Raw genomic sequence first — 27,129 nt, 5'->3', positions numbered from 1 at the left:
TCTGGATGACCAGGATTGAAGTTGCTAGAGGAGTCATCAGGTGGCATAGTTAAGGTGTTAGACTCTTACATGGCCAACCATGGTTTGAGTCCCAGATCTAGTGGCTTGAAACTCACTCCAGGTGTGTGTGCATGTGTGCCCAAAATCCTGAGAGGAGAATGGAGGAGAAGGGATTGCAGCATGACAATCCCCCTGGGGGGTGATTTCTCACTTTCTCTCTCTCTGTCTTTCCAGAAAGCACATGCACCCTACAGCAAAAAATCTCTTGAAAAAGAGAGAAAGAAAGAGAGAGAAAGAAAGAAAAAAAAAAGAGGGAATAGAAAGAAAGAAATGGTTGATAGAGACATCCAAGTAAGCTTTGGATGTGGATTAGGGCTATTCCACAACCTAAGATGCCACGGGGTTTTGATATTGGGTGTGAACTCACAATGTTCGGAGTTCTCTGGGTTTTGACCCACTGCACTATCTCGTGTTTTTGTTCACTATCTTCTAACTCACCTGGAAAAAATAGACACCAACTCTCTCGCTCTAAATAGCCTAATGAAAAGCCAATACAACACAGTGAGAGGCTGGCTAGATGCAGATTTTTGATAACAAATAAATAAAACGTGAGGTTAGCAAGTATTTGCAATTACGGAAGCTTAAGAAATACTGGATTCCTGGTCTTGCAGGAGACTTAAGAGATGGGGCTCTTTCCTGAAACACCACCTCACGTCTCTTTCCTTCTGAGGGGTCACATAGAAACCAGGGACATCCTCATACCCCCTTTGTAAAAACGGGGCTAAATCCATGAAGATTATAAAAAAAAGTAATAAACTCAAAAGCCCTGGCTGGTGAGGATATAGAGTTTCAAGGTGTTTTGTTTTCTGTTTCTTTCTGCTTCGATCTTTTTTTTCTTTTCCTTTTTTTTTTTTCACAATGACCATCTATGACTTTCAATAACTAAAACAAAACCAATAAAATAAAGTTAGGGTCTAGAGCTATTCAAATGCTGTTTCTGAAGAAAAATATAGATATGGGAAACTGTTTAGTAAAGAAGGCACAAGATGCTCGTAATAGTACAATACCAAATTTGTATAAACTACCTATAGCTATGCTCGACTATATCTGTCTGGAAGGAAATGTACCAATACGGTTATCTTTGGGGGGTAGGATTGTGGGCAATTTCAATTTTCTATTTTATACTTTACTGGATTTTCCTAATGTTATACAGTGAACACAGAGTACTGCTATAATGAGAGAAGACAATAAACGCTATATTAAAAAAGGAAGCGAGGGAGGATTCTGATGTCCTTGGAAAGTGGGAAAAGACAGTGCCGTCTTTTCACCCACCTTAGAGAGAATCAAATGAACCATGGGCTTTGTGAGGGAAACCACGGCAAGGTAGGAGTTTCTGAGATATCAAGTGCTATTGTGCTGTAAACAGAGCAAAGGCTTTGGAGTAAAAAAAAGAATGTTATTACATAGTATCTCTGAGTCTCAGTGTCTTCATCTGTAAAATGGAGCCAGTAGTAATCTCCTTAGATTATTTAGATGCTTTAACAAGATTATATGAGGGACCAGCTAGTGGCATGGTTGCTAGGGCAGCTGGACCTCACGAAGCCCAAAGCATGGTTCAGTCCTGGACTGGAGGCTTGAAAAAACACACAAGGCACATGTGTGTATGTGCCCAAAATCCCAGAGGAGAAAGGGTTGAGGCTTGACCAACCCCCCTCGGGCATGCTTTCTCACTCTCTCTTTCTCTCTGATCCTCTCTGGAGAGCACGTGCACCCTATGGCAAAACTGAAAAAAAAAAAAAAAAGATTGTATGAACCTCGTGCCCAGCAGGAAACAGCATGCTAGAGGTAAATAGCTCACAGAACAACAGTATAGGACAGAACAAAGGATTCTGTATTAAACATTTCAGAAGAGTTGTTTATCTTCCAGGTTCCCCAGAGAAAAATTTCTTGGTCTTATGGAAAGAAAAATGTGATATTTACTTCTGAGTTATATTGGAATGATGTGATCTTTGGGCAAAACAGCCTCCTCTGTGCCTCAATTTCTCTGTGTGTGACGAGGAGATGATGCTGAGAAATACTTTTGTAATCTCATTGCTAGAGAACAGGATTGACTCCACGGAATGAAACTCTTACAACGTTCATGGGCAGCCTTAGAAAGAGACTGAACTTGAGGCTCTGCGTGTCTGTGGAGGCCCAGGGAGTGTTTAATCCCTGAAGGCTGAGGAGAGTCTGAGTTTTCCGGGGTGTTTCCCTGTATACAGGCCACATGAATGTGTTATAATTACCACCAGTGAGAACCACGAGGGTCTGTGATTAACACATGGCTTATGAATGAGACCCACATCTGTGCTGAGTGCCAAGGAGATTTTATTCACATCCCTAAGCCTCAACAGTAATTCTTCATATGCCTCAGTTTCATTATGTAATGGGAGAGGTATTCCTTTTGAATGGCTCAAAGGCATTAATTTAATTGTGTCCTACTGCAATCACACTTGCTGTTGATTACTTTAGCCCATTAGTGGGTGCCCTGGCAGAGTTAGCCACATCACCATAAGTGGTGACAGAATGCTGTGCTCCAGTGGCCTCCTAGCCTGGGTGCTGGGGTAAGGGTTACTGTGGCTCAGAAATCCCAATAGGGCTACATTTGTTGGATCCTCGAGACTCAAAGATTATGAGGACCAGGGTTTTGCTTATAGTCGAGAGACAGCACAATTAATTAATTAATTAATTAATTATTGGTTAAGTGGTTTTATTAGGCCTGTCCTCCCAGACACTGCATAAAATAACATTCCCCATCTGCCTACATGTTGCTCATTGCCACAGAGGAGAAAGAAGAATATACACGATATCTGAATCTAGGTACAGGCGACTTCCTCATGCCGATGTGAAGAAGGAAGGCATAACAATAATGATAATTGCTACCATTCCAAAAGTACTGTAGCGATTACAGAGTTCTCACTGTACCTTGGTAAACACCATAGGCGAGAAGTAAAACAGGGAAAGTGACTTGCTGGAGGTTATATGGCTCATAAATGGGCAAGAGCTGGGGTTTAAACTCAGGTGGTCTAAGTCCAATCTAGTGACCGCACAGTGGTTATACATTTAGTTTGCAGATGGACAGACCTGATGTGAGCTGTGGCTCTGCCACTTACTGGCTGGGTGATCTTGGGCAAGTCACTCAAGCTCTCTAAGTCCCAGTTTCTGCATCAGTATATGGAGTAAACAATTCCTTGCAAGCCTGACTTGATAATATGACAATGAAGGTGAAATCCTTAGCACAGTGCCAGCCTTATAGCAGGGGATAAATACTTTAAAAGTACATCCTTCATTGGCTTTACGAATTCTAAAGGCTCCCCTCCCACAGTCTCAGACTAAGGGAAGGTTTCTTTCTTCTGTGGTGCTAAGACTTAAATGGTGTTTGGGGGTTCTACTTAAGATTTTTGACTTGCTTTTTAATGCAATACCAAGTGCTCTGGAGACCAACTCCTTTCATAGTGAATGTAAGTTTTCTTAACATTTCTTTTGAATAATCACCCAAAGAGATTCCAGATTCCTGTAGTCTATCTCCCGGCATGGCTGGCCACATAGTGGGCCTAATGTTGGTATTTGCTGGTTCATATTCCTCCCTCACTTGTGCCTCCTGCCAGGCACCTGTGTGCTTACCCAAGCCAATCAAGTTCTATGCTGCCATGGCTCAGATTCCTTATCTATACTGGGTTATCGGAAAAGTCATGAGGTATTTTTCTATGCAAGAATGTGCCGACAACCCAATGGATGAGGGAGAATTTCGTCCACTCCCAGGGTAATTGTGAGGACTTGGAAATTCTTACTACATTGGTGTTATTACAGGGTTATGAGATGGTTGTTGTTAGAGACTAACAGTGGGACCCTGTCTTAGTCCATTTTTCTGTTGCTATAACTGAATACTACAGTCTGGGTAATTTATCACAAATAAAGGTTTATCAACTCATAGTTTTGAAGGTCCAAGATCAAGAGTCCTCATCTGGTGAGGTCTTCTTACTGGTGGGGATCCTCTGCAGAGTCCCAAGGTGGCACAGAGCATGACTTGATGAGAGGGCAAGAGCTCGTGCACCTGTGCACACAGCTCTGCTCTCTCTCTCTCTCTTTTTTTTTTTTTTTTTTTGAAGAGGTTTTTAAACCTGGTGACCAGTCCCAGCCTAAGGTGAGACTAGGGGATGATCAGTTTGTCACAAAACGCGGTGACACTCCTTTTCTCCTCCAGAGGTGAGGACCCCATGGTGGGGTGATGCAGGACTGGTGCCAGTCCTGATGCTTTTGAGACTCATATCAACCCCTTCAGGTTGAGAGGGTCCCACCTGTGCCCCGCAGAGCAGCATGACATTCAGAGTCCTAAGGTCTGGGTCTGGCCTTGATTTTGTATTTTCTGGCTACATTTCCCTCCTGGCCCACCGAGGTGGACTGCCCCATCAGCTGGGCAGCCCTGCAGGCAGCCCACGAGATCAAGAGCAGGGACACCACTGACACGTAGGACCTGCTCCGTGAAGTGAGTGGGACTGAATTCTGTTGCTCTTTCTTTTTGGCCCTTACCTGTTGAGGGTTTGGTGGGGCCTGGTAAAAGAAGAGTACTTCTGCTTTGTGTTTCTCTCCACCTCCAACCATTTATAATAACCAGCATTACTCTCATCCTCTTCACCTTGCCTTTCTACAGGGGATTTTGCCACTGAGTTTTATAAACTCTGAAAACACAGCGGTCAGAAGAGCTCCCTTCTGCTCTCCTCTCAGAAATCCTGTTTGCCGGGACCAGCAGTTGGAGTAATGGCTATGTCGCTGGACTCCCATGTAGTCAACCGTGATTCAAGTCCCAGACTCAGTGGTTTAAACTCATGCCAAGTGCACATGCGTGCGTGCCCAAGATCCTGGGAGAAGAAGGGATTGTGGCATGGCCATCTCCCTGGGGGGGGTGGGTGATTTCTCGCTTTCTGTCTCTCTGTCTCTCTAGACCCTATAATAAAAAATCTCGCAAAAAAAAAAAAAAAAAAAAAAAAGGAAAAGAAAAGAAAAGAAATCCTGTTTGCCCATAGGAGGAAGGGAGGCCAGCTTAAATGAGTGCAATCAAGTCAGCATGGCTCTCCCCTTGTCACACTGAGAAGGTAGAGGGAAGTGGTGGTCCCTGCTTCACTGGTACTCCGAAAATTTTACCAAATCAACCAGAAAACAATTTAATAAAAGATTATCTGGCCTTTAGCCTTTGGGGCCCTGCCCCCCATAAGGGACTCGTTCTCAGTGGGGCTCTGGACAGGGCTTAATGGATGGCAGAGCACAATTCCAGATGTCAGTCTACTCGCCCACATCCTTCTGGGCCATGCTTGCTGGTTTTAATGACACAGAGTGTTGGGTCTCCCTCCCTCCAGGCCAGTTAGCCCAGGCAGACACAGGGGGGACCTGCTGGTCACCTTCGGCCCTGAGCTTTGGCAGCCCCAGCTGCTAATCAAAGGTGGCTCTTTTCATCTCTAGGACTGACGTCAGGAGCAGAAAGGTCTGAACTATGTTGCAGGATCCCAGTGTATGTATGGGAGGGAGGGAGGGGGAGAGAGAGAGAGAGAGAGAATGCATATGTATGCATGAGAGAGGGGAGAGGTGACTGCAGCTCCGGTGAGCTATGAAAGACAGCAACCAGGACCTGATTACCAAAAATTGGGGGGCAATCCCACTCCTGGGGTCCCTTGCCTTGCCTTCCTGTAGCTCATAGAAAGAGAGAAGACTGTCCACATTTAGGAGGGAAAAGAAAATGAAAGAAGCCCCCCCCCCCTTTTTTTTCCCCTTCCTCTCAGGCCTTGTTCTGGCCTGAGAACATGGTTTAAATTATTCTAGTCACAGGCAGGCTATTCAAATAAAATAGAATTTCAAACCACACGGGGCTTGTTGAGACATTCAGGCTTCTGGAATGTGTGAAAGGCAGGGGGAGGGGTGGAGACGGGCCGCTGCCACTCTCCTGTCCTCTTTATTACCAACAGCTGCAATGCTAGACACAGCTGAGTGTGTCTCAAAGCCACGGACTTGAGCAGGTCTGACAGCAGCGAGCACATGAAAGCGACCACAAGGTTCCCCTCTCGGGCGGCAACTTTAATTATTTGAACTGGAGCTCAGCAGAATAAAAATAAAAATAAAATAAAATCAGGATATATTGTGAGCAGTTCTCCAGTTTTCCAGAGAGAAAACTATATCTCCATCGTCAGTGGGAAGGGGAAACAGAAAAAAATCCCACAATGCTCGCTCTTGTTCGTGGCTGGGCTAGGCAGAGGGCTTTAAATATTCATGGCCCATGTGAGTGTGTGGAGAGAGAGAGAGAGAGAGAGAGAGAGAGAGAGAGCAGCTCTTGCAGCCTGGGCTGGCCAACAGAGGCAGCAGTGGTGGCTGCAGGAGCTTGGAGGGAGGAGGTGGGAGCTGGAGTGCTTCTGGAATGCCCTGGAAGTTGGATTGGCACAGAGACGTGCCCTGACTACATCTCCATTGTCAATGGGCACCTGACCTGTCTCCAGGTGCTTTCTCAGCTTTTCTGCCCCACTCATTTCTTACCCTTTCTCTATTTTTCAAAATGAGTTACATCACCTTGTCTAGGGCCACAGATAGTGGAGGGAACCACTGCATGGACTTAAATGATTTCAGTTATAAGACGAGTGTAACTACTGCCAATAATTGTCAACATGCATCCAAATAACTGAGGGTGGGGCTTGAAAATGCAAAGTTCCAGGACCCCTTAGACATATTACTTAGGAGGTCCAGGGTGGGGCCCAAGTGTCTCCATTTATCACATTTTTCAGTGACCACAATTGGAGAAACATAGATTTATTAGTTAGCTTGTTTCTAGAATTTGAAGGAAATTCATCAAAGATAACACTAGATCCCCTATGGGAAGTCACTGATGATTGTGGGATTTCTTGGGGGAGTATTTTGACACATTCTGCAATTACTCTGACTCCCTGGAGACCAGGGCTAGTCTGGATTTAACAAAATGCTCAGGGGTGGGGTTTAGCCCTGGAGCTCAGCTTAGCCAGTCCCCAGATCCTGTGGGCCTGACACTCCTCAGGGACCTTCACTCATGCACAGCCAGGAGGGTTGGTGGGGTTAGAGGGTGCCAGTTAACCTCACACAGTCACCCACGGCAATGCTGTTCAGTTTCACTGCCATTGGAGTCCAGGCAACTCGGAAAGAGGAAACGAACTTCCTGCCCTCTGCAGTTAGGATTCGAATGAAATAAATGGTGAGGCTTACACACTTGGAAATGAATATTTCTATTTTGGTTATTTATTTTCTGATGAAAATAGTTCTTCCAACATCGGGAATTCAAAGACCCATCAACATTAGACAAATGATCTGAAAACCCGAATGTGAAATATGTGAATATACATAAATATGAACAATAGGGATGTGGAATAAACTCACTCCTTTCCTCTCTCTACACTTGCTGAGCTAAGTTCTGGAAAAGGGCAGGAAATAGCAGCGATAGCCCAGAGCGAATCTGACTGGAGGAAAAATAAAATAGGCCGGTAAAATGAAACACCTGTTTAAGCTATTGATCAACTCAAAGGTTATTAGAGAAATGATGAAGTATTAGAAAAATATAATCTTTACCTTGACATTTCTTTTTCTGAAGTGAGGCTCATTATTAAATCCTTTGCAGAGTAAATTTAAAGACCTAATGCTTTTAGGAATCCTCCTGTCCTTTCAGGTAGGCCACCCACCTGTCCTCATTTAGATTTTCTCTTAAGAAGTCTTCCTTCTAGGCTCCTACTCTGAGGCACCTGAGAAATATCAACAATGACTGTGTAATCCACCATCTGCATCAGCTAGCATGGTTTCTCAAATACAATTTAATTTAATGAATCTATTTATCTGTGCCCAGACTTCTTCCAAAAAGAATTTCATGTGGCTCACAGAGACATAAAATCTAGTAAGATAACATAAATACAAAAAAGGGTAAGAAAGACAGGGCAAAAACTGAGTTATAAAATCGAACCAGGAGGGAGGCTGCTGTAAACTGCACATCATACTGTCCTAAGGGAGAGACCAGCTTTAATTTAACCATTCTTCAGATTTAAAAACAAACAAACAAACAAACAAACAAAACATTCATTTATACATCCTTTTTGCTCTTATCTGTTTTACGTCTATGAGTTTAATTTCACAGGAAACCTGCAGGGTTTGAATCTGCCTGCACCCCTCAGCAGGAGAAAACCCACTGCCCCTATCTCTGCTGGACAAAGCTCCACCTCCCTGGGATTACTACCAGACAAAGGAGGGGAAGTGAATCTGTCGGTCTCTTGATGTCCACATGTCAAGGAAAGCAAATTGCTCAGAGGGTTCCAGAATCTAAGCCAGAGAGGAATTTCTCCTGCGAGTTTCCAGAGATAGAGGACTGGCCAAATCTAAACTACATGTTGATTTTCTACTACATACGAGATATTGGTGTGGGTGCCATGGGGTGGTGCAAAGAGGCACGACAGCTGGCCCGCTCTCTGAGCACTGAGTCTGATTTTTGGCCAACGTCTGCTTCCTCTTCCCCTACTCCCCTTTCATATGTTCATAAGGTGCCAGGCACTATAAACTATCATTGCTTGTTTTGTGCCAGATGCTGCTCAAAGTCCTTTCTGTGTACAGTTGTGCCTCACAATGGCATTTCAGTCAACATAGGACGACATATATGACAGTAGTCGCCATCAATGGGCTATACAGTATAGGGGTGATGTTTACACAATGATGAAATCACCTAATGACGCATTTCTTAGACTATCCCTATGTTAAGTGCTCCGTGGCTGAGTTAATCAATTCAATGCTTATCTGTTTGGGGTAGGCGCGTTATTGTCTATTTGCCAGGTGAGGCAATTTGAAGTCTTGATAGGTTAATTAACTGCCCAAACGAATTGCATGTCTTATCAGTGGTGGAACTTGGCTTGCACTCAAGTACTTGATTTCAGAGTTTATGAGCTTGGTAGCTGTGCCACGTTGGGGTCTTAAGCACATGTCTTGGCCCTTACAGTGTTTTATGCTAAGGGTGGGACCAGCTCCTTTGTTCTCAAACTAAAGATGGAACAGGTTCAGGAACCATTTGGGTAAGTGACTTAGGAGGTACTTCACTGAATGTCATTGATGTCTTAGTAAAATTTATGTAAATCAAATTTTTGATGCTCTATTATATTTGAATTGTATTATAAGAGCTTTTAAAAAGGGATTCTATGGGACCCACAGATGGCATAATGGTTACATCACTGGACTCCCATATAGTTGACTGCGGTTCGAGTCCTGGACCTGGTAGCTTGAAAATCATGCCGGGTGCATGTGCATATGTGCTCAAGATCCTGGGAGGAGAATGAAAGAGAAGGGATTGCAGTGTGGCCATCCCTGATGGGGGGTAATTTCTCATTTTCCATCTCACTGTCTCCATCTCCATCTCTTTCTATAGAAAGTCTATAGAAAGTCTTTTGTAAATCCCTGTTGTTCTCCCTGATATGCCTTTGGAAGTATTTTCTTGGTTAACTTAAACCAACATCCTGGTGCAAATGGTTGAGTGCAGCTGAGTACAGATGTTTAGGTACAACTCTTTGCAGATGGCACTTTACCATGTGCTCTGCCTAGAAGAGAAAAACGACCCTCCTGTGCTCTCCCCAAAAGAACAACCAGCCTAGGCATCCAGACAATTTTCTCATTCTGCTTGGGTTTATCTGGAAGTGACAAGGGTGGGGGAGAAGTTAGAAAATTAGAGCAATGTTGACACTTGCCTCACATGGAGAGTTCTTCATTGGTGCAGGAAACGTAGCACTGGTCACTGTAGCACTTTTGAAAGTGGGGACATCAGTGGTGCTGAGCAAAAGGGCATGGCCTAGAAGAGAGAAAAAGAGTCACAAACACACCATCACCATAAACTGAGGGGTCCAAGGGTACAGGTTTAATGTACCCTGCTCAGCCTTGGGACATTTTGAGGACACTGGTTTCTGCTTTACAATGAATAAGCAATCCCTTTGGTCATTGTCCAAAAAATCTTCCCCATGGAATGGCCTTTACTGCCAAGTGCCTATGAAGTTCTAGCACCATACATTTGGCCATGACATCCCTGATCTCCCAAAATCACCAGCTTCAGCCCAACACACTGGACTCCCAAACCCAGTCCTCATCTTGTGCTCCATGCCCTGCCTACAGAGACTCGTTTCTTGTGTTTTCTAAGCACCATTTTGCCTGAAAACCTGGGAGACCATGAGCTCCCAATCCCATATGGTGGGAAGAAAAAGCATTGATAAAACTCCAGGAAACTACAGAGCATTTTATAGATGGTCAGAGATCTGTAGGCAGGTGCCAGAGGAAGCTCACAACTTTTTAGAGGCCCACAGAACCCCAAGCATGACTGTAGTCATTCATTTCTACCTTTCTCCATCTCTTATTAAAGCCTGATATTGAGTAACTACCAAGTAACATTCAGGTGGGTCCAGAGCTGAGTAATCAGGACAAGCCAGAGATCTTAGCAATCATAAAGCTCAAGGAACTGGGATTATAGGAGTGGGGAGAAAAAAGGCTTTATGTGGGTAGTCTGAAGGGCTGCCTTTGTGGGAAAGAAGATAGTTTAGTTTTGTGGAGCTCCAGGAGGCAAAAGTCAGGGACATAGTTTTCATGGAGAGGTGGAGCTTTCCTTGAGGTAAGGGAAACTGGTCTGTGATTTGGAGCTGAGAGGGCCCACCCCAGGGCAGTTGGACCTTACTTCACCTTAAACAAGAACCTGGGCTATTCCAGGAGGATGTCCAGTCCCAGGAGTGGAGCCCTGGGGGCAATATGAGTTGGGTATTTATTTGCTATTGGTGCTGTAGAGGGATTATCAAATTGGGAGTGGAGGCAGCAAGATCATGTCTAACTTTGAGCTCCATCTCCTCTCTGATCCTTCTACAGTGTTAAAGAGGACGCTGTATGATAAGGGAGTCCAGGAGAGAAAGCAGGAGCTCCTGGGCCCTTTGTATCTGCTGAGAAGTTCCTGCAGAACACTCCTATGGCTGCAGTAACTCAGCCTCTTTTCTAATGGAGCCCCTGTGAGAGTGTCCTGGCCCAAGGCCAGCTCTTCAGCTGCAGCTATAGCTCTGAAGACTGAGAACAGACCTGCCTAGGCTCTGGGAACCTTCATGATTGATCTGAATGTTATCTTCTCTTACATTTTTTTTATTATGATTTCTTAAATTTTGATGGGACCTTAAGAAGTTTGTGGAAAATGGAATTAGTTAGCTTATTTTGGAACTGAAAATGGAATCCATGCATAGTTCCACCCCCACCCCGCCACACACATTTCCCATGAACTATTTGAAGACCTTGTCATAATCCATAGAATGTGTGCTTGGAAAGAGAGGAATTTGGGTATAAAAGTTTCTAAGTTCCACAAAGAGAAGGCAAATGCAGGAGAGAGAAGAAAGAAAGGACCTCTGACCACCCCCTACCACCACCACCACCCTGCCCCAGCCCTATTCTGCAGAGAGGTGGGCACAGGCTCTTTCCTGACTCAGCTGCTTGGTATGGCCCAAGGCTGGGCTCATGGCTGGATGGCCTGGTCTCTCTAGCAACCTGACTATGAAAGCTGTGCTGGCCTCCCAGAGCTTCTCTGATCTCACGCCCTGCCCAGACTGTTGTCTCTGAGTATGGAGTCAGCCACCCAGGTGTGGGTAGCCATCTCTTGGGTGTATAGAGGCCTTTTGTTCCTCTGGAAGTTAGGAAGGAGTTGTGGAGAGGATGGACTCTGATGTGGGGAAGACAGGAGTTACCAGCTTATGTCAGGGATGGGGGTATGGCTGAGGAGGCGAGACTGTGGGGAATGAACTAGATGTGGGGCAGCATTCTCAAAGCACAACCTTGGAGCAAAATCCACAGGCCTCTCTATGCATCAGTCTCTCCAGTCATGGTGGGCATGGCTTTGCCCACATCTCAATGTATTATGTACCTGATACATAGTAGGACTTCAACAAACAGTTGTTGAAAGAATAAGGTATTATTACTGTTGCTATTCTCTTTCATTATTCCTTCAGTAAAGTTTTTATTTTAAGTAAAAAGAGAGGTGACATCTATCTTGGCCAGATGTAGTCATTCTAAAGCCCAAGAAAGTCTACAGAGAGAATTGTGTGCGAGCATTCTGGGTAAACTTCGGGCTGTCACCTGAGCTGGCCCTGTTGGATGAAATAGGCCCAGCTGCCTTGGAAATGGCCCTATGTTTCTTGTCTATCCACAAGAGTATGAAGACAGGGGCCAGGGGTAAGAGCAGAGAGGGGAAGTACCTTTGTGATCCTGGAACTGGACATCCTTTGGGGTCCTGATCTGCCACTGTGGTGCATGGGGTGAGAGTGTATCTTGGGTCCAGCCACAGAAGCCATTCTCAAAGTTGCAGTAAAAACCAGCAGGAAGTTTACCTGTGGAGAGAGCATGGAACACAGTCATTTCCTGGACTGCCAAAGGCAAAATATACCAACATCAAGTCAAATTAACCAGGCATGACCAAATCGTCCTCATTAGTAACAGCTTCCCGGCCAGAACACTTAACGTCTAATGATATGATCATAATGAAGCAAAGCCCCAAAGTTCTAACTTGTATGCATGCTGGCTTGTAGTTTCCTGCTCTTCAGAAAATAAAATAGTAATAACAACAACAACAACAACAACTCCCCAGCAAAGGTATTGTTAGCCCAGTTGTCTGTGTGACAAAGTAGAGGCTCACAAATATTAAGCAGTCTGATCAAGGTCACACAGCTAGTAGGTTACCCACTGGGACTCAAACCCAGATCTTCTGCTTCTAAATTCTGTACTCTTTATGCTGATTCACCCAAAATGTGACCCAAGGAGAGCCAATGTGTAACTCTCTAGGACGCATTTCTAATGATCAACCCAATGACAAAAGTTTAGGGGGTGGCAGTGGTTTCTTTCTTTCTTTCTTTCTTTTTTTTTTCTTTTTTTAAAGGTTTTTGTCATAGGGCATGTGTGCTGTCTGGAGACAGAGAGAAGAAAGTGAAAAATTACCCCCCAGGGAGGATAGGAATGCCACAATCCCCTTTCTTCCATTCTCCTCTTGGGATTTTGGGCACACATGCTCCAAGTGATTTTCAAGCTGGTGAGTCCAGGACTTGAACCACAGTTGACCATGTGAGTGTCCAACACCTTAACCACCATACCACCTGTTGTTCCTGGCAATAGCAATATTGACTGGTGATTGGTTTGGGCTCTCGATTCACTCCTGTTTACAGAGACACATATTGTTCAAAACTCCCCTTTATATTCCAACCCCTTTCAGTTAAGTGAAACCACATGGCTAGTTCTGGCCAATGAAACCTGAGGGGAAAGAATATGTCTTGTCTGGACTAAGGCTGTGAAAAGCCCTAGTGTAAATCTTTAGTCTCTTTCTTCCTTTCCTGTAGTGACCAAGGAGAGTTATTGATCTTGATGGTGCTGCTCTATGTCAGAGAGGCCTCTGCCAGCCTGGGTCCCTGAGTGAAGTTGTGGAGCAGAGGCCTTTTACAACCCCAATCCCATTGGGTAGGTGCTATAAATGTTATTTGAGGCCATTGAAATATTGGGATGGTTTATTGCTGCAGCATAACCTAGCATTTCATGATCAAACAATCTCAGCCACTGGGGCCTCTTAATATCATCTGCTGGGTCAGCGTAAAGGACCTGTAATCCTTTTTCTTTCTTTCTTTCTTTCTTTCTTTCTTTCTTTCTTTCTTTCTTTCTTTCTTTCTTTCTCTCTCTCTTTCTTTCTTTCTTTCTTTCTTTCTTTCTTTCTTTCTTTCTTCCTTCCTTCCTTTCTCTCCCCCCTTCCTTCCTTCCTTCCTTCCTTCCTTCCTTCCTTCCTTCCTTCCTTCAGAGGTTTTTGCTATAGGGCATGTGAGCTCGCCAGAAAGACAAAAAAAGAAAGAGAGACAGAAAGTGGGAAATCACCACCAGGGGTGATGGCCACGCTGCAACCCTTCTCCATTCTCCTCTTGGGATCTTGGGCACGCACGCACACGTGCCCGGCATGAGTTTAAGCCACTTGGTCTGGGACTCTGTCTGCGGTTGACTACATGGGAGTCCAGCAATATAACTATTACGCCAACTGCTGGTCCCAAAGGACCTGTAATCCTTTTCTATTCATCAGACTATCTCAGATCCTACTGAAAAGGCCACAGTCAGCTTTATAGACCACATATTTCCCACTGGCCACAGAAGGAGGAACGAAAAAGAGAGCTAGAAAGAGCTCATGCTCTTCGTTTACTCTTAGAATAGCTCCAGGAAGGCTCTCAATTCCAAGAAGCTAGTGGGCCATCCCAGGTTACTCTGACAGCGTCCAACACTCCAGGCCAAGCTGCAGAGAAGGCTGTGTCTCCATGTAGAAGGAAAGGAGCTCTCTAGCTGAGACCTGCAGCTCTCCTCAGTCTCAGCCTTCTCGGCAACAGCAGACTGACAAAGAGGCCCTCATGCTTCCTGGCTGTGACAGCACCTTAGTGAATTATTGCTCATTTCCCCCCCAACTCTCTTGTATTTCACACAGAGGCAGAATTATAAATTAAAACAGGCTGTCACTGACTTTGAGCATCTCTCCCCATTTATACCCCCCTGAAGAAATCATTTCCCCCCTAAGCCCTGCATGTTCTTCTGATTAAAAATCCAAAAGCTAAGGAGATCTTTCTGTTTTATTTTTTATTCCCCCCTCAAGGGATCCCATATCCACTTCTTTTGCAGGAACCAACTGGTGGCTAGAAGTGAAGTGACCTTCTGTGGAGCATCCTTTAAAAACTAAGAGTCACAATGGAAGCTTCCCACTGGCTGTGGGCTCCTGGTGGGTAAAGGAGGCAGGGCTGAGGCAGGGCTGAGCCAGGGCTGAGCCAGGGCTACACAGCATGTCACTCTCTCCTCAGGCTTTAGGATGAGAAGGGAGAGAACTGAACCTGACTTATGGGTATTGGTACCACAATAGCACTGGAATCTGGACACCTGGGCTCTAGTCCTACCCTCACCACTTTCTGCTATGTGACCTTAGGCAACTCCACTTCTCAGAGCTTCAGGTTCCTCATCTGTACAATGGGGTCATATTAGTATTCATTTTACAGGGCTGGTTTGAAGATAAAATAATGAAGAGAGTGTGAAAACTGAAGTGACAGAACAGTACGAATACAAAGTGGTAATAGTATTACTAATTATCACTCACCCCTGAGCTAGGGGAACTTATTGGGGTATGGGCTCAAGCAGCCAATACTGTCCTATGGTGGGGGCAGAGGCAGGTCCCTCACTGTCTGTCTGGAAATGCTTCCTGGGGCAGCTCTGCCTATGCTTCCCATTGGGACTGGAATGAAGAAAGTCATCGGCATTCTCCATCTTCTGGAAGCCCATCCTTGTCCTATCTGGCAAAGGATCTAGAATTAGCTGGGACTGAAAGCCCCATTTCTCTTCGGCTGATTGAATAAAGGGAGAGGAGGCAAGCAAAATAGCAAGGCAGGTCAATGAACAATTTATGTGCCAATTAAAACCTTGAAGGGAGGAAGGGGAGCTGGAAGGATTTCCATTACTGCAAGCTCATCAGGGCAGCATGCTCAGCAAGAAGCCACTTCTGAGGAAACTTGTGGGTGTGGGGTTGAACAAAGACTCTTGTTGGATTAGGACACATGTGAGAAATTGCTGCTAAGGTCAATTGCTGAGCAGAAGGTTGGCCCACAGGGTTGGGTGTTAACTCATCTTTTGGTATCCTTTTCTCATTCACCCCAAACGCCTACTCAGTGCTTGACACATCACAGGACTTCCATACTTAGATGCTGAGTGAAACAGGAGTCAGTTCGGTTCTCTAAGCTCTTAAATTCAAAACGTGGTCCAGGGACCAGGTGTATACATATTACCTAAGAAACTGCTAGAAGTGTGGAAACTGCTAGAAGTGTGGCCCTTCCCCAGTCTACTGAATCAGAATCTGCATTTATAACAAGCTCTCTAGATAATTCCCATGCACCTGAATGCTCTAGAAGCAGTGCTCTAAGTGAGCTCTTTCTTGGGCTGCAGCCAGTTACTTTATTGGCTGGATGGCCAAATCGAGCTGTGTGTGGGTCAATCAATCCCACAACATTTGGCAATTATGACACCTGATTCCACTCTAAGAGAGACAAATTGGCAGAGTCATAGCGACGTGACCTCAACGACAGCAACTGGAGCTGCCAAGTATACTCTCCAGGCCAAGTGACACTACTTCTTCTCCTTCCTGTGTGACAACTCTGTTAACATTTTTGATAAATATGTGTTATACATTTTCTTGAAAATATAGAGTCATGGGAAAAATGCTGGAAGAAATCCATCAAAATATTATGGTTATCTCTGAATTTCTGAGAGGGAGGATTATGGGCAATAGTTATTTTCTCCTGTGTACTTTTCTAGATTTTCCAAGTGTTTTACAACCAACATATTTTTATTTTACAATAAAGACATACACTTAAAAAAACTGTTTTTGCTTGGCAGGAAGAATATCCCCACCAAATAGATGAGCTTATTGAGTCCATGGAAATGATACTCACTATAATACCCAGTGAATTGGTGACCCATTCTGGGAATGCAGTGGGGATACCAGGTGCCTTATGGGGGAGCCACAAGCCCTTAGACCATTGGTCAGGACAAATAGTGAACCTAGAAGACACCCTTCAATAAGTTGCAAAGTCTGGACATGTCTCAGTTGTATTTAGCAATGTTGATTGGAAGTGTGGGGTGGCTGTATTGGAGAAGGCCAAAAGAATAGTTTGTTGACTGGGTTTGGAGGAAGGAGCAGATGGATAGCATGACTGGATAGAGATGGGCAAGGGAATGCCACTTCCATCTCAGGCTATACACCTATTCCAGTCAATTCCTAGATTTTTTAAGGGCCATAAAAAGCCCCAGGAACATTGCCCAGGGTGAACTCGATAATCAACATGCAGCCCTGGAGTGTGCAGGGGATTTTCATTTGGGAAGGTGTAGAGTTGGGGCCTGAGGTGCAGGTGAGATTGGCCCCCAGAGAGCAGTAATTGACTAAATGCAACTTAATTTATTCCTCCAAATTTCAGCCGTGGCAGGGTTTGGTCAACTACCTTGGCTCAAGATTTGTGGCTCTGATGAATGTTCCTTAGAAGACTTTGGTCACCTCCATTAGAGCTCCATGAGAACATGTGCTCAGAAAATGTACTACATGTTCCAGGCCACCTGGGAAGACCAAATGTAGTCAATAGCATTTTCTAACCATATAGACATTGATTCTGGAAACGGTCCCCATGAAGGTAACACCACTACCAATAACAGTGGCTGATATTTACTGAGCATTTACTACATGCCTAATGCAGCTCTAAGTACTTCCTTTCCATTTCTCAGATATCAGTGCATTAGCATGCATCATATTACAGTTGAGGAAACTAAGACCCAGAAGGTTGGAGGCCAGTCCTTTTGTCTTGGGTGAGTCTGTAGCAAGGTTTAGTGCTTAGAACCAGCAAATGCTGGGAACTCATACAACAAATGAGTTTGGCCTGTAGTGGTGTGGGCTCTGGGGTCATAGTTCTGAATCACTGCTTTGCCTCTGGCTACTAGTTTGATCATAGACAATCACTTAAACTCCCTAAGCTTCAGAGTCCTTATCCATAAGCTGGGTGTAATAACACCACACAGAATTGTTACGAGGATGAAATAAGTTAGTATCTGAAAAGTCTTTAGAATAGCTCCCGGCACATAGTAAGTGCTCAGTAAATGTTAACAAGCATTACTGTTCTTGTCATTTGTTGTTATTATCTCCACAAGGATAGTTTGCGGGCTCAACATTAGTGTGACAGGGAAAATGGCAAAAAGCCAGAGGGAAAAGAGCACACATATGAGGAAAAGGGTATTTTCTCAGCTTTACTAAGAGCAGAGAAAATAGAAAAGAGAATAACTCTTCTGAATTGGACCTGCCCTCTTAGCAACCCATTTCTGTAGCCAAGGACTCGGTGGAGACGTCCTCTAGGATGGAACTATCACTCCTGCAGCTGGTCAGAGCAACTTTAAAATATGGCTGAAAAAGCTTCTGGGCTCCAGGCTCCTGCCCATGGTACTCAAGCTGGGGCTTCCCTGAAGACTTGAGCTGGCCTTGGAAATTTATACAGCAAGCTCTGGAATGGTGGGGATGCCCTGAGACCCCAGTAATAGGCTAGATCCCAAAGGCTCAGTGCTCTAAGCACAGTTAGTTCCCAACAAATCAATGACCTCCTCTGTGGCTTCATTTTCCAAACTCTAAAACAGGGCATGGCCTGCCCAACCTGTGTCCCAGCTGGGAAGTATCAGAAAACTTAAAAAGGCAATTGTGAAACCATATAGCTTAGAAGCACTGATGGAAACACAGCAGACACAAATAACTAGAGAGGTGCACACATAACACATAGGTTCCTGCCCAGGGCATTGTGGGCAGCCCCGGCTTTATTTGGGCCACTGTGAGGGAGGCCAGGAGCAGAACAGTGCAGGGCATGCAAAGAGCTTTCCTATAGTTCTTCGCTGAGTTCAATCTAAAAACACACCATGATTCCATTATCATTGGAAAAACTTCACTTGAAAGTTTTATATAAAAATGAAGTTCTTAAAACTTAAAATGAAAATAAATAATTTTTCTTCCTTCAAGGACTCCAGACGAATTGGAGACATTAAGTTTTTAAAGTTTCTCTGCAAAATTCCTCCCTGACCAGCGGCATCTTGGAGCCTCTGTATCCAAGGGTGAGGATTTGCTTCTGGTGTGAATGGCACAGTACCCCAGGTACAACTCTGCTTCATCCTCTCCCAACTAAGGCTCTACTGTTTCACTCCTTGCCTCCCGATGGATTTTCAGCACTTCAGGGGCAGATACCATGTTGTCTATCTCTGCTGCAGAATCTAGCCACTCTCTTGCTCACTACAGGTGTTCTACAAGTGTTTGTGGCTTCCCTGGCAAAATCATCAAGAGCTCTGGAGTGATTATGTCTAGTGAAACAGCTGCTGGGCGCACTGTGTTCAAGTGGGGTGGGCATTGGCTGGGCGTCTACTCTGCTCCTAACTACTACAGAAGGGGCACAAAAATTTGTTTTCAACTCTGGATCAAGTCTCCCAACTCATGCATTCATTTCAATCCACAAAGACTTATGCACTGATGCTGTCCAGGAATCTGAGAAAAACTGGTACTACTGGGTCATCAGAAAAGTCATGATGTATTTTCCTATGTAAAATTGTGCCAGTACTTTTCCAGTGACACAGTAGAAAGAATGCCAGACCCAATCTGGTCAAAAGAGGAAGAGAGACATGGAAACCATCTCCATAAAACATAATGGATGTACGGACAGTAGGATGGCTAAAGTGAAAAAAAAAAAAAAAGAAAACAATGTGTTGACAAGGATATGGAGAAATTCACTGCTGATGGTTACATAAGATGGTGCAGCTATTTTGGAACACAGTTTGGCAGTCTCTCAACATGTTAAATGTAGAGGTATCATATGACCTAGGATCTACCCAAGAGAATTAAAATGGGAAAAAACCCAAATGTCCATCAGTTAATGAATGGATAAGCAAAGGCTAACATCTGCTGACAATGAAATATTATTTGCAATAAAAAGGGATGGAGTACTCATACATGCTACAGTATGGATGAACCTTAAAATATATGCTAAGTGGTAGAAGTTAATCACAAAAGACCACATTTTGGGAACCAGCAGTTAGTGTAATGGCTCTGCAGTTGACTGTGGTTCGCGTCCCAGACCCGGTGGCTTAGAACTCATGTAGGGCACGTGTGCATGCGTGCCCAAGATCCCGAGAGGAGAATGGAGGAGAAGGGATTGTGGTGTGACCATCCCCCCTCGGGGGTGATTTCTTGCTTTCTGTCTCTATGTCTCTCTCTGTCTGTCTGTCAAGCGCATGCACCCTATAGTGAAAAATAAAAAACAAAAAACAAAAAAACTACATTTTGAATTATTTAATTTCTACAAGATGCCCAGAATAGGCAAATCTATAGAAACTGAAAGTAGATTAGTGGTATGTTAGGGCTAGAGGCAGGAGAGTTGGGGAAGAATCGGGAGAGATTGCACGGGTTCCTTTTTAGGGGTGACAGAAGTGTTCTAAATTATATTTTGGTGATGGTAGAACAAATCTATGAAAAAAACACTGAATTGCACACTTTGCTGGGTAAATAGTGTGTTATATAAATTATATTGCAACAAAGCTACTAATAGAAAGCAGTGGAAGATGGTGGACAGATGGATCCACTGGGCTGCAGCGGGGGAAGGGTCACGGGAAGAACCAACTGTACTTGTGTACTAATTGCCAGAGGAGGTTTTCCAGAACAATCAACTCTTGAAGTGAGTCTTAAAGGGTGTATGACATGAGAAAGGAAAGGGTATTCTGGCAGGGTAGGACACATGAGAAAGCTACAGTGGCATGAGGGGGCTGTGCAGTGGGCTGATGTGGCTACAGCTGGGTCTGTGGAAGATGGAGCGTGTGAGAGAGGCAGGTGGATGAGAAGGCTTGGACAGTGAGTGAACTCTGGGCAGAGAGGGTTTCCAGCATCCAGTTACAGAGCTGGCTTTTATCCTGCACACTTTTTCTGTGCCTCAAAAATGAGGGGGCTGGGAGCATAACTTAACAAGATCATATTTTGTTCCTAACTTATGTGCCCATAGATCATAGTATGCTATGATGTTTTCTTCCTTCCTTCCTCCTTCCTTCCTGTCTTTTTCTTTTTCTTTCCGTCTTTTATTCTTTTTCTCTTTTTCTTATTCTCCTTCCTTCCTTCCTTTCTGTTTTTCTTCCTTCTTTCTATCCTCCCTCCCTCCTTTCTTCCCTCTTCTTTCCTTCCCTCCTTCCCTCTCTCCTCTATCTTTCTCTCTTCCTTCCTTCCTCCTTCCTTCCTTCCTTCCTATTCATTTCCTTTCTTTCTTTTTTTTTCCTTTCCTTTCCTTTCCTTTCCTTTCCTTTCCTTTCCTTTCCTTTCCTTTCCTTTCCTTTCCTATTTTTTCTTTCTTCACATACATTTGCCAGAGAGGAACATTCACAGAGGAAGAGAGAGGTAGAGGGGGAAAGTACTCCCCAATGGGGCATAGTCCTTCTCCATTTCTCCACCCTGTTGGGATTTAGGGCATACACACATGTGTCTGGCATATTTTTCAAGCTGCTGGGGCTGTGATTAGAACTGTGGTTGTCCACATGGGATCTGGCCCACTTAACCACTAGGTCATGAGGTGGGCCCTGTGCTATGTGTTGCCATGAGGTAAGTCAGTGTTGCTGTGCAAGTTCATGCTTCTGGGGTGAGGAGGACAAGAGAGGAATAGGGGCATGGGGTGGGTTGGGGGCAGCTCCCCTACTCACTGCACAGGTGGCCCTCATCTTCTCCCTGGGCGCAGTCCCGGTGGAAGTCACAGGCCTGCCCGAGCCGGAGGACGGTTCCATCCCAACAAGTGAAGGAACTCTGCAGCGCCATCTTGGAGCCCGGGGGTGTTCCTGGAGAACAAGCAACAGACACAGGCCCATGGTGAGTTTGGGTGGCCCAGGCCCTTGTGTGCATACTTGGTTGGCCTCTTAGAAAGGCTACAGGGAGGGCTTTGCCCTTCCCTACATTCATGTCCCAAGGCATGACTGAGACACCTGCATCTGCATCTGGCCCTACCCTGGGCCAACCCCAGAAGGAGCTAAAAGTCTCTCATTCATAGCCATAGGCTGCTGGGTACCTCACTTTCTAGTGATGATTAATGAGTGGCCAAGGTTTAGTCTTTTTTCCAAACCCTCTAGTATCCTGTGTGCTAGGGGGCCAGCTTTGTGTAGCCTGAGACTCATCTGCATAAGACAAGATCAACAGGTCTGGAGAGAAATGTGCACATATTGAAATGGTCTCATTGTAAGCCAAACAACATGATTGAAAGTATATACAAAAAACAAATAATAAATAATGTGAAAAAAAAAAGACAACTCTACCTTCAATGTTGCATTTGGAGTACAAAGAGATATACTTAGTCTAGTGTATCTCACTCAGAGTCCATCACTGGAGTGACTTACTGAGCAGATGCTACAAACACATGCACTCCATTCTGTTGTATTAGAGAATGCAACGAACACCCTGTGAGAGCATGGGTCCTGGGCAGGGACCTGGCTCTGCCATGGCTGACTGTGTGAAACTGACCACATTTCTCCTCCATCTGGCCTTTGCCTCCCCTTCTATAAAAGAGGATTTGACTTTAACATTTGCTCTAGTTCTGAAATTGTTAGCTAGATCATATCATCCAGTAGAGAAAGAGAGAATGGGCAGTTTATAATAAACATATTAGTAATTATTAGTTTTCAAATTAAGAACAATGATAATTAACTTGTGACCACTCACATTTTTTTGGGTCCCAGAGATCCAGGCTACTGTGTGGAGAGGGCCAGCCTGGCCTAGCCTCCCACTTACAGACAGCTTAGCCTAGGATAACCTAGCAAATATCTGACTGGTGCTGCGACTCAGCTCTTGGTGAGGGGCCAGGGGGTGCCTCTGACCCCCATGGAGATAAACAGGCAGAGCTCTCCTGGGTCTAACTTCTAAGTGTGGTTGCCTTATCCTCTGCTTCCAAGCCTCTCTGACCTTATGATGATGGAGGCTGGAGGGAGAGCTTTTCTAATTCTACAAAATCAGACTCTTCTTTACCAATATTTGTGAATGCCGTAGAGCTCTCTGGGTTAGATGATCTTTAATAGCTAAAATTCCATGATTTTCTGGTTCATTGAACTGCTCCCAGCAGCACTGAAACTGATAACAAGTCTAGCCTGTTTACTTCTTAATTCCTCTACCTTCTCACACTTGGCTCTGTGAGGAAGCGAGGCAGGTCTTCACAATGGCCATTTCCGAAGTGAGAAAACTGAGCTCAGAGAGGTTCAGTGACCTGTCTCAGGTCACTTGGCAGCTACTGTATGGGATTCAGACCCAACCTGTCAGACCTGCAAGGATGCTTTTCCTTCATCCCATGGAGGGCGAATGCAGAAAGTGACTGTGTGATCTCTTTCCTGGGCTAGTCCAGATAAGGCTCAGTTAGTCAGTTTTTCAGATGATAGCAGATGGCACCTGGCTTGCCTGACCAACCTCCAGTCTGGCTAGGCATTCTCTGTAACTCCTGGGCATGGGGAAACAGGCCTACCTCTTTCTAGGGAATCATATCTGAGCACTTTAACCTGCTCTTTAAGATGCCCTGTGCTCTGGGCCCAAGCTGCCTTTGCTATCTCATCTCTCTTTGTCTCCACTCACGAAACCCGTGCTGTAGACTCCCCAAAGGAGATCATCACGGTCATGTGATGGGCATGTGACAATCCACCCTATACTTTGCTGTCAGTCCAGGCTTGGTTCACAGACACTGCCTATGACAGTCTGCATGCCTTCTCCCCAACACCCATTTGGCCTTGGTTCCATGCAACTTGGCCCTAGAACACCTGTACAGCTTCTTATCTTCTCCATCAAGTTGCCTGAGCCTCTGTGTGTTTCCCCAGCCCTAGCCTGGCCCCTAAGGGATTCAAGAACAGCCTGAACATTGGCTAATTACCTGTGGCAGGCTGAATAATGACCCCACCAATAGCCACATCCTTGTTCCTGGATCCATGCATGTTACCTTATGTGGAAAAACAGACTTTGTAGATGTGATTAAACTCAGATCTTCAGATGGAGGGCTTATCTGAGATAATGTGGATGGGCCCAATGTGATTGTAGGGTTTTTATAAGAGAGAGGCAAGGAAGTCAGGGAAGTAGGAGAAGTGATAATAGAAGCAAGAGTTTGGAAAATGGTAGGAAGAAGCCATGAGCCAAAGAATGCAGGTGGCCTCTAATAGCTGGTAAAAGCAAGAAACTGGATTCTGCCTTGAAGGCTCCAAAGGCATAGCCCTGTTCAACAATGTGATTTTAGCCCAATGAAACCAATTCCAGGTTTCTGACCTCAGAACTGTAAGAGAATACATTCATGTTGTTTTAAGCCATTAAGTTTGTGGTAGTCACATACAATAGCAATAGGAGGTTAATACACCATCTAAACATGACTCTAGATGAAATCAGAGACTCAGTCAGCTGCAGCCCTGATCATCTGAAGCCAGCACAGCTTTAGATCAACTTTCCAGTTCTTTATCTTGTTTTTGTGGCTAGATTGTTACAGTTCTCTGGGCTAGTCACCTCTACCACTTTCTTCCTTGCAGAGTAGGAAAAATGAAACAAAAACAATAAAACCACTACCCCATATACCCCTGTACCTCAAGAGAGGCTAAGACAATATTCTCCCCACATAGCACATGGGTTCTAAATGCTGAGGAATGCACAGTGAAAACTCACTCTCCTCCCACTGCCACCCATGCCCAAATATTCTCAGATAAACACGTAGGATTAAAATACAAAGGGAGGGACTAGCAATTAGCGTAATGGCTATGTCGCGGGACTCCCACGTAGTTGACCGCAGTTCACGTCCCGGACCTGGTGGCTTAAACTCACGCTGGGCGCGTGTGCATGTGTGCCCAAGATCCCTAGAGGAGAATGGAGGAGAAGGGATTGTGGTGTGGCCATCCCCCCTGGGAGGTGATTTCTCGCTTTCTGTCTCTCTGTCTCTGGCAAGCACACGCGCCCTATGGCAAAAACCTCTCAAAAAAAAAAGTAAAAAAAAAAATACAAAGGGAATGGCGGAAAGTGACACAATGCTTATTTTAGAAGGTAAAACCTCAAATTTGTTTTATAGCTTTAATTCCTTGTGTCGATTCGCCACTTGTCAATTGTGTCCTCTTGGAAGCTGGAGGTAAAATGCATTCCCAATAAACTGATGCTGGTGGTAGCCTTGAAACAAGCTCAGAACAGGGAGGCGCAATCATTTCCAGCAAGGAGTAGGAAACAGAATTTCCCCTCTGCCCTCTTTCAAGAACAAGGGATTTAGAATAATTAGAAAAGTTCTCTTTCACATTTGCTTTCTGATTTCATTTCCAAAGCATTTTTTTCCCTTCCGCCTTATTATTGGTGATCATTAAATACAATTAGAACCTATGACTCTCACTTATAGCCTAGCCAAGAAAACATAAGCAAACTCAAAACCTATAAAGTCTCCCTCAATCTAGGGGACAAATCTAAGTCATGTTGTGATTTATTCACACCTGATTCATTGTGCATCTTTATGAAAACATGAATATTTCACACACCAATTACAGTTGACCCTTGAACAAGGGGTGGGCTAGAGGTGACAGCTCCCTGCATGCAGTTGACAATCTGTGTATAATTTTTGACTCTCTAAAGACTTAATTACTAATAGCCTACTGTTGACCTGAAGCTTTACTGAGAACATGAATAGTTGGCTAACACATATTTTATATGTTATATGCATAAGGAAACTTCCAAAAGTTTATGAAAAATGGAATTAAAGTACATGTTCTCAACTGGACTTGTCTGAGGTCTATTTTATGTTGGGTAAATTCTCTATTCAAGCTAAATGATGTTCAGCAATTGGATGTATAAAAATAATAATTATTATTATTATTAAAAAAGGAAAAAAGGGTAGCTAAATACATTAAATTTTTTTTAAGTACATGTTTATTTTGGTGCAAAAAAATACTGAAATCCATGCATAATTTTTTCAGAATACACATTCTCCATGAAAATTTTGAATACCCCTTTGTATTAAATACTGTGTTCTTACAATAATGTAGGCTAGAGATAAATGGTATTAAGAAACTACAAGGAAGAAAAAATATATCTACAGTATGTATTGAGGAAATTCCACATAAGGAGACTTGTACAATTCAAACTCATGTTGTTCAGGGGTCCACTGCACTTGTCATTCCCTAAATAGCTGTTACAGCTTCTCTTAGTTTCCTTCACTCTAAAACTATAAGCTTATTGTCTAAAGTTCAAAAGCAGGGTAAAAAGAAACAAAAATAATGTCCAAGATCCTGCCACCCCAAATCTACCATATTTTTAACATTTTGGTAGATTTTGCTTTAGATTTTTCCACCTATGGTTCAAAAGTGTGTATAGCTATATCATGTATATATAAATTTTAAAATAATTAAGATGATCTGAGCCTTAATTACCTTTTTTTCGAGGGATTTAAAAATTACCTTTTTATCAAGGGCTTTAAAAATACCCTGTAAGAATACTTTTTTTTTTAGAATTATTTTTAATTATTACCACCCTTTAATTTGACCTGAGAGAGAAGCAGACAGAGAGAGAGAAAAAAAACAAAACAAAACAAAACAAAACACAACACAACAACAACAACAACAACAAACAAGCTGCCAGGTCAGAGACTTGAACCATGGTTGACTTTGTGGGAGTCCAGAGTCTTAACCACCATACTACCTGCTGGCCCCATAAGAATAGATTTTAATGGCTACAATACTGTGCTCTGTAGCATCGTTTATTTAAACATTATTCAATGATTGGGATGTTACTCTGTTTATAATAACACTTTGAAGAATATCTTTGAGCATAAACCTTTGCCTGCATTTCAGATTATTTTCATAGGATAGATTCCCAGAAGTGGAATTACTGAATCAAAAGGTATAAACATTTTAAAGGCTCTTGGTACATATTGCCAAATTGCTTTCTAGAAGTTAATCCAATTTACACTCTTTACCAGCTGTGTTCATATTTACACATCTCTCATATTACATCCTGGCCAACCCTGAGTATTATCATAATTTTTATTTTTAACTAAAGGTACCTATTTCCCCACTGCTTTATTTGAAATTTCTTTGATAGTTAGCAAGGTTGAAAGTCTTTTTTCATGTTACTAGGTTTTAAAAATTTTTTTCTAACTTGGCTTTTAAGAAATTGGCCACATCTTCTTGCCAATTTATCTATTAGGCTTTTCACGTGTTTATACTGAGTTGCGTGAGATCATTAATAAGGATGTGAAGCTATTTCTTATTGGTTTGACAATTTTCCCCAGCATTTTATGTATATTTTCTTTCTGTTTATAGTGTGTTTTGATGCACAGGCATTTAAAAGTTTTATGTAATCCAAAGTTCTCCATATTTTCCTTGGCAATTTCTTCTCTTTCTGTGATGAGTCAGAGCCTGTTCCATGTGGAATCAGTACATAGCACATGGGCCATTTTTTTGTAGTCTGTGGGTTGCCTTGTCTTCTGGGAATGCCTTCCATCAGCTCCTTGTCTTTCACCAATGGGAACC

The 27,129-nt window shown here is 43.8% G+C and overlaps 1 protein-coding gene across 1 annotated transcript in view; it reads right to left on the bottom strand.

Annotated features, from left to right (window-relative positions):
• ALK (ALK receptor tyrosine kinase) overlaps window positions 1–27,129 on the bottom strand; it is a 216,418-nt gene that overhangs the window by 131,012 nt on the left and 58,277 nt on the right. Inside the window, 3 exon segments of the mRNA XM_027765802.1 lie at window positions 9,759–9,859; window positions 12,279–12,410; window positions 21,325–21,456. Coding sequence (XP_027621603.1) covers window positions 9,759–9,859; window positions 12,279–12,410; window positions 21,325–21,436 — 345 coding nt within the window. The 5' untranslated portion in view covers window positions 21,437–21,456.

Source organism: Tupaia chinensis, unplaced genomic scaffold (genome assembly GCF_000334495.1).
Source record: "Tupaia chinensis unplaced genomic scaffold, TupChi_1.0 Scaffold139757_1, whole genome shotgun sequence".
Taxonomy (NCBI): domain Eukaryota; kingdom Metazoa; phylum Chordata; class Mammalia; order Scandentia; family Tupaiidae; genus Tupaia; species Tupaia belangeri.
The sequence above is the reverse complement of the archived record's forward strand: the minus strand, read 5'-3'. Positions and strand labels throughout refer to the sequence as shown.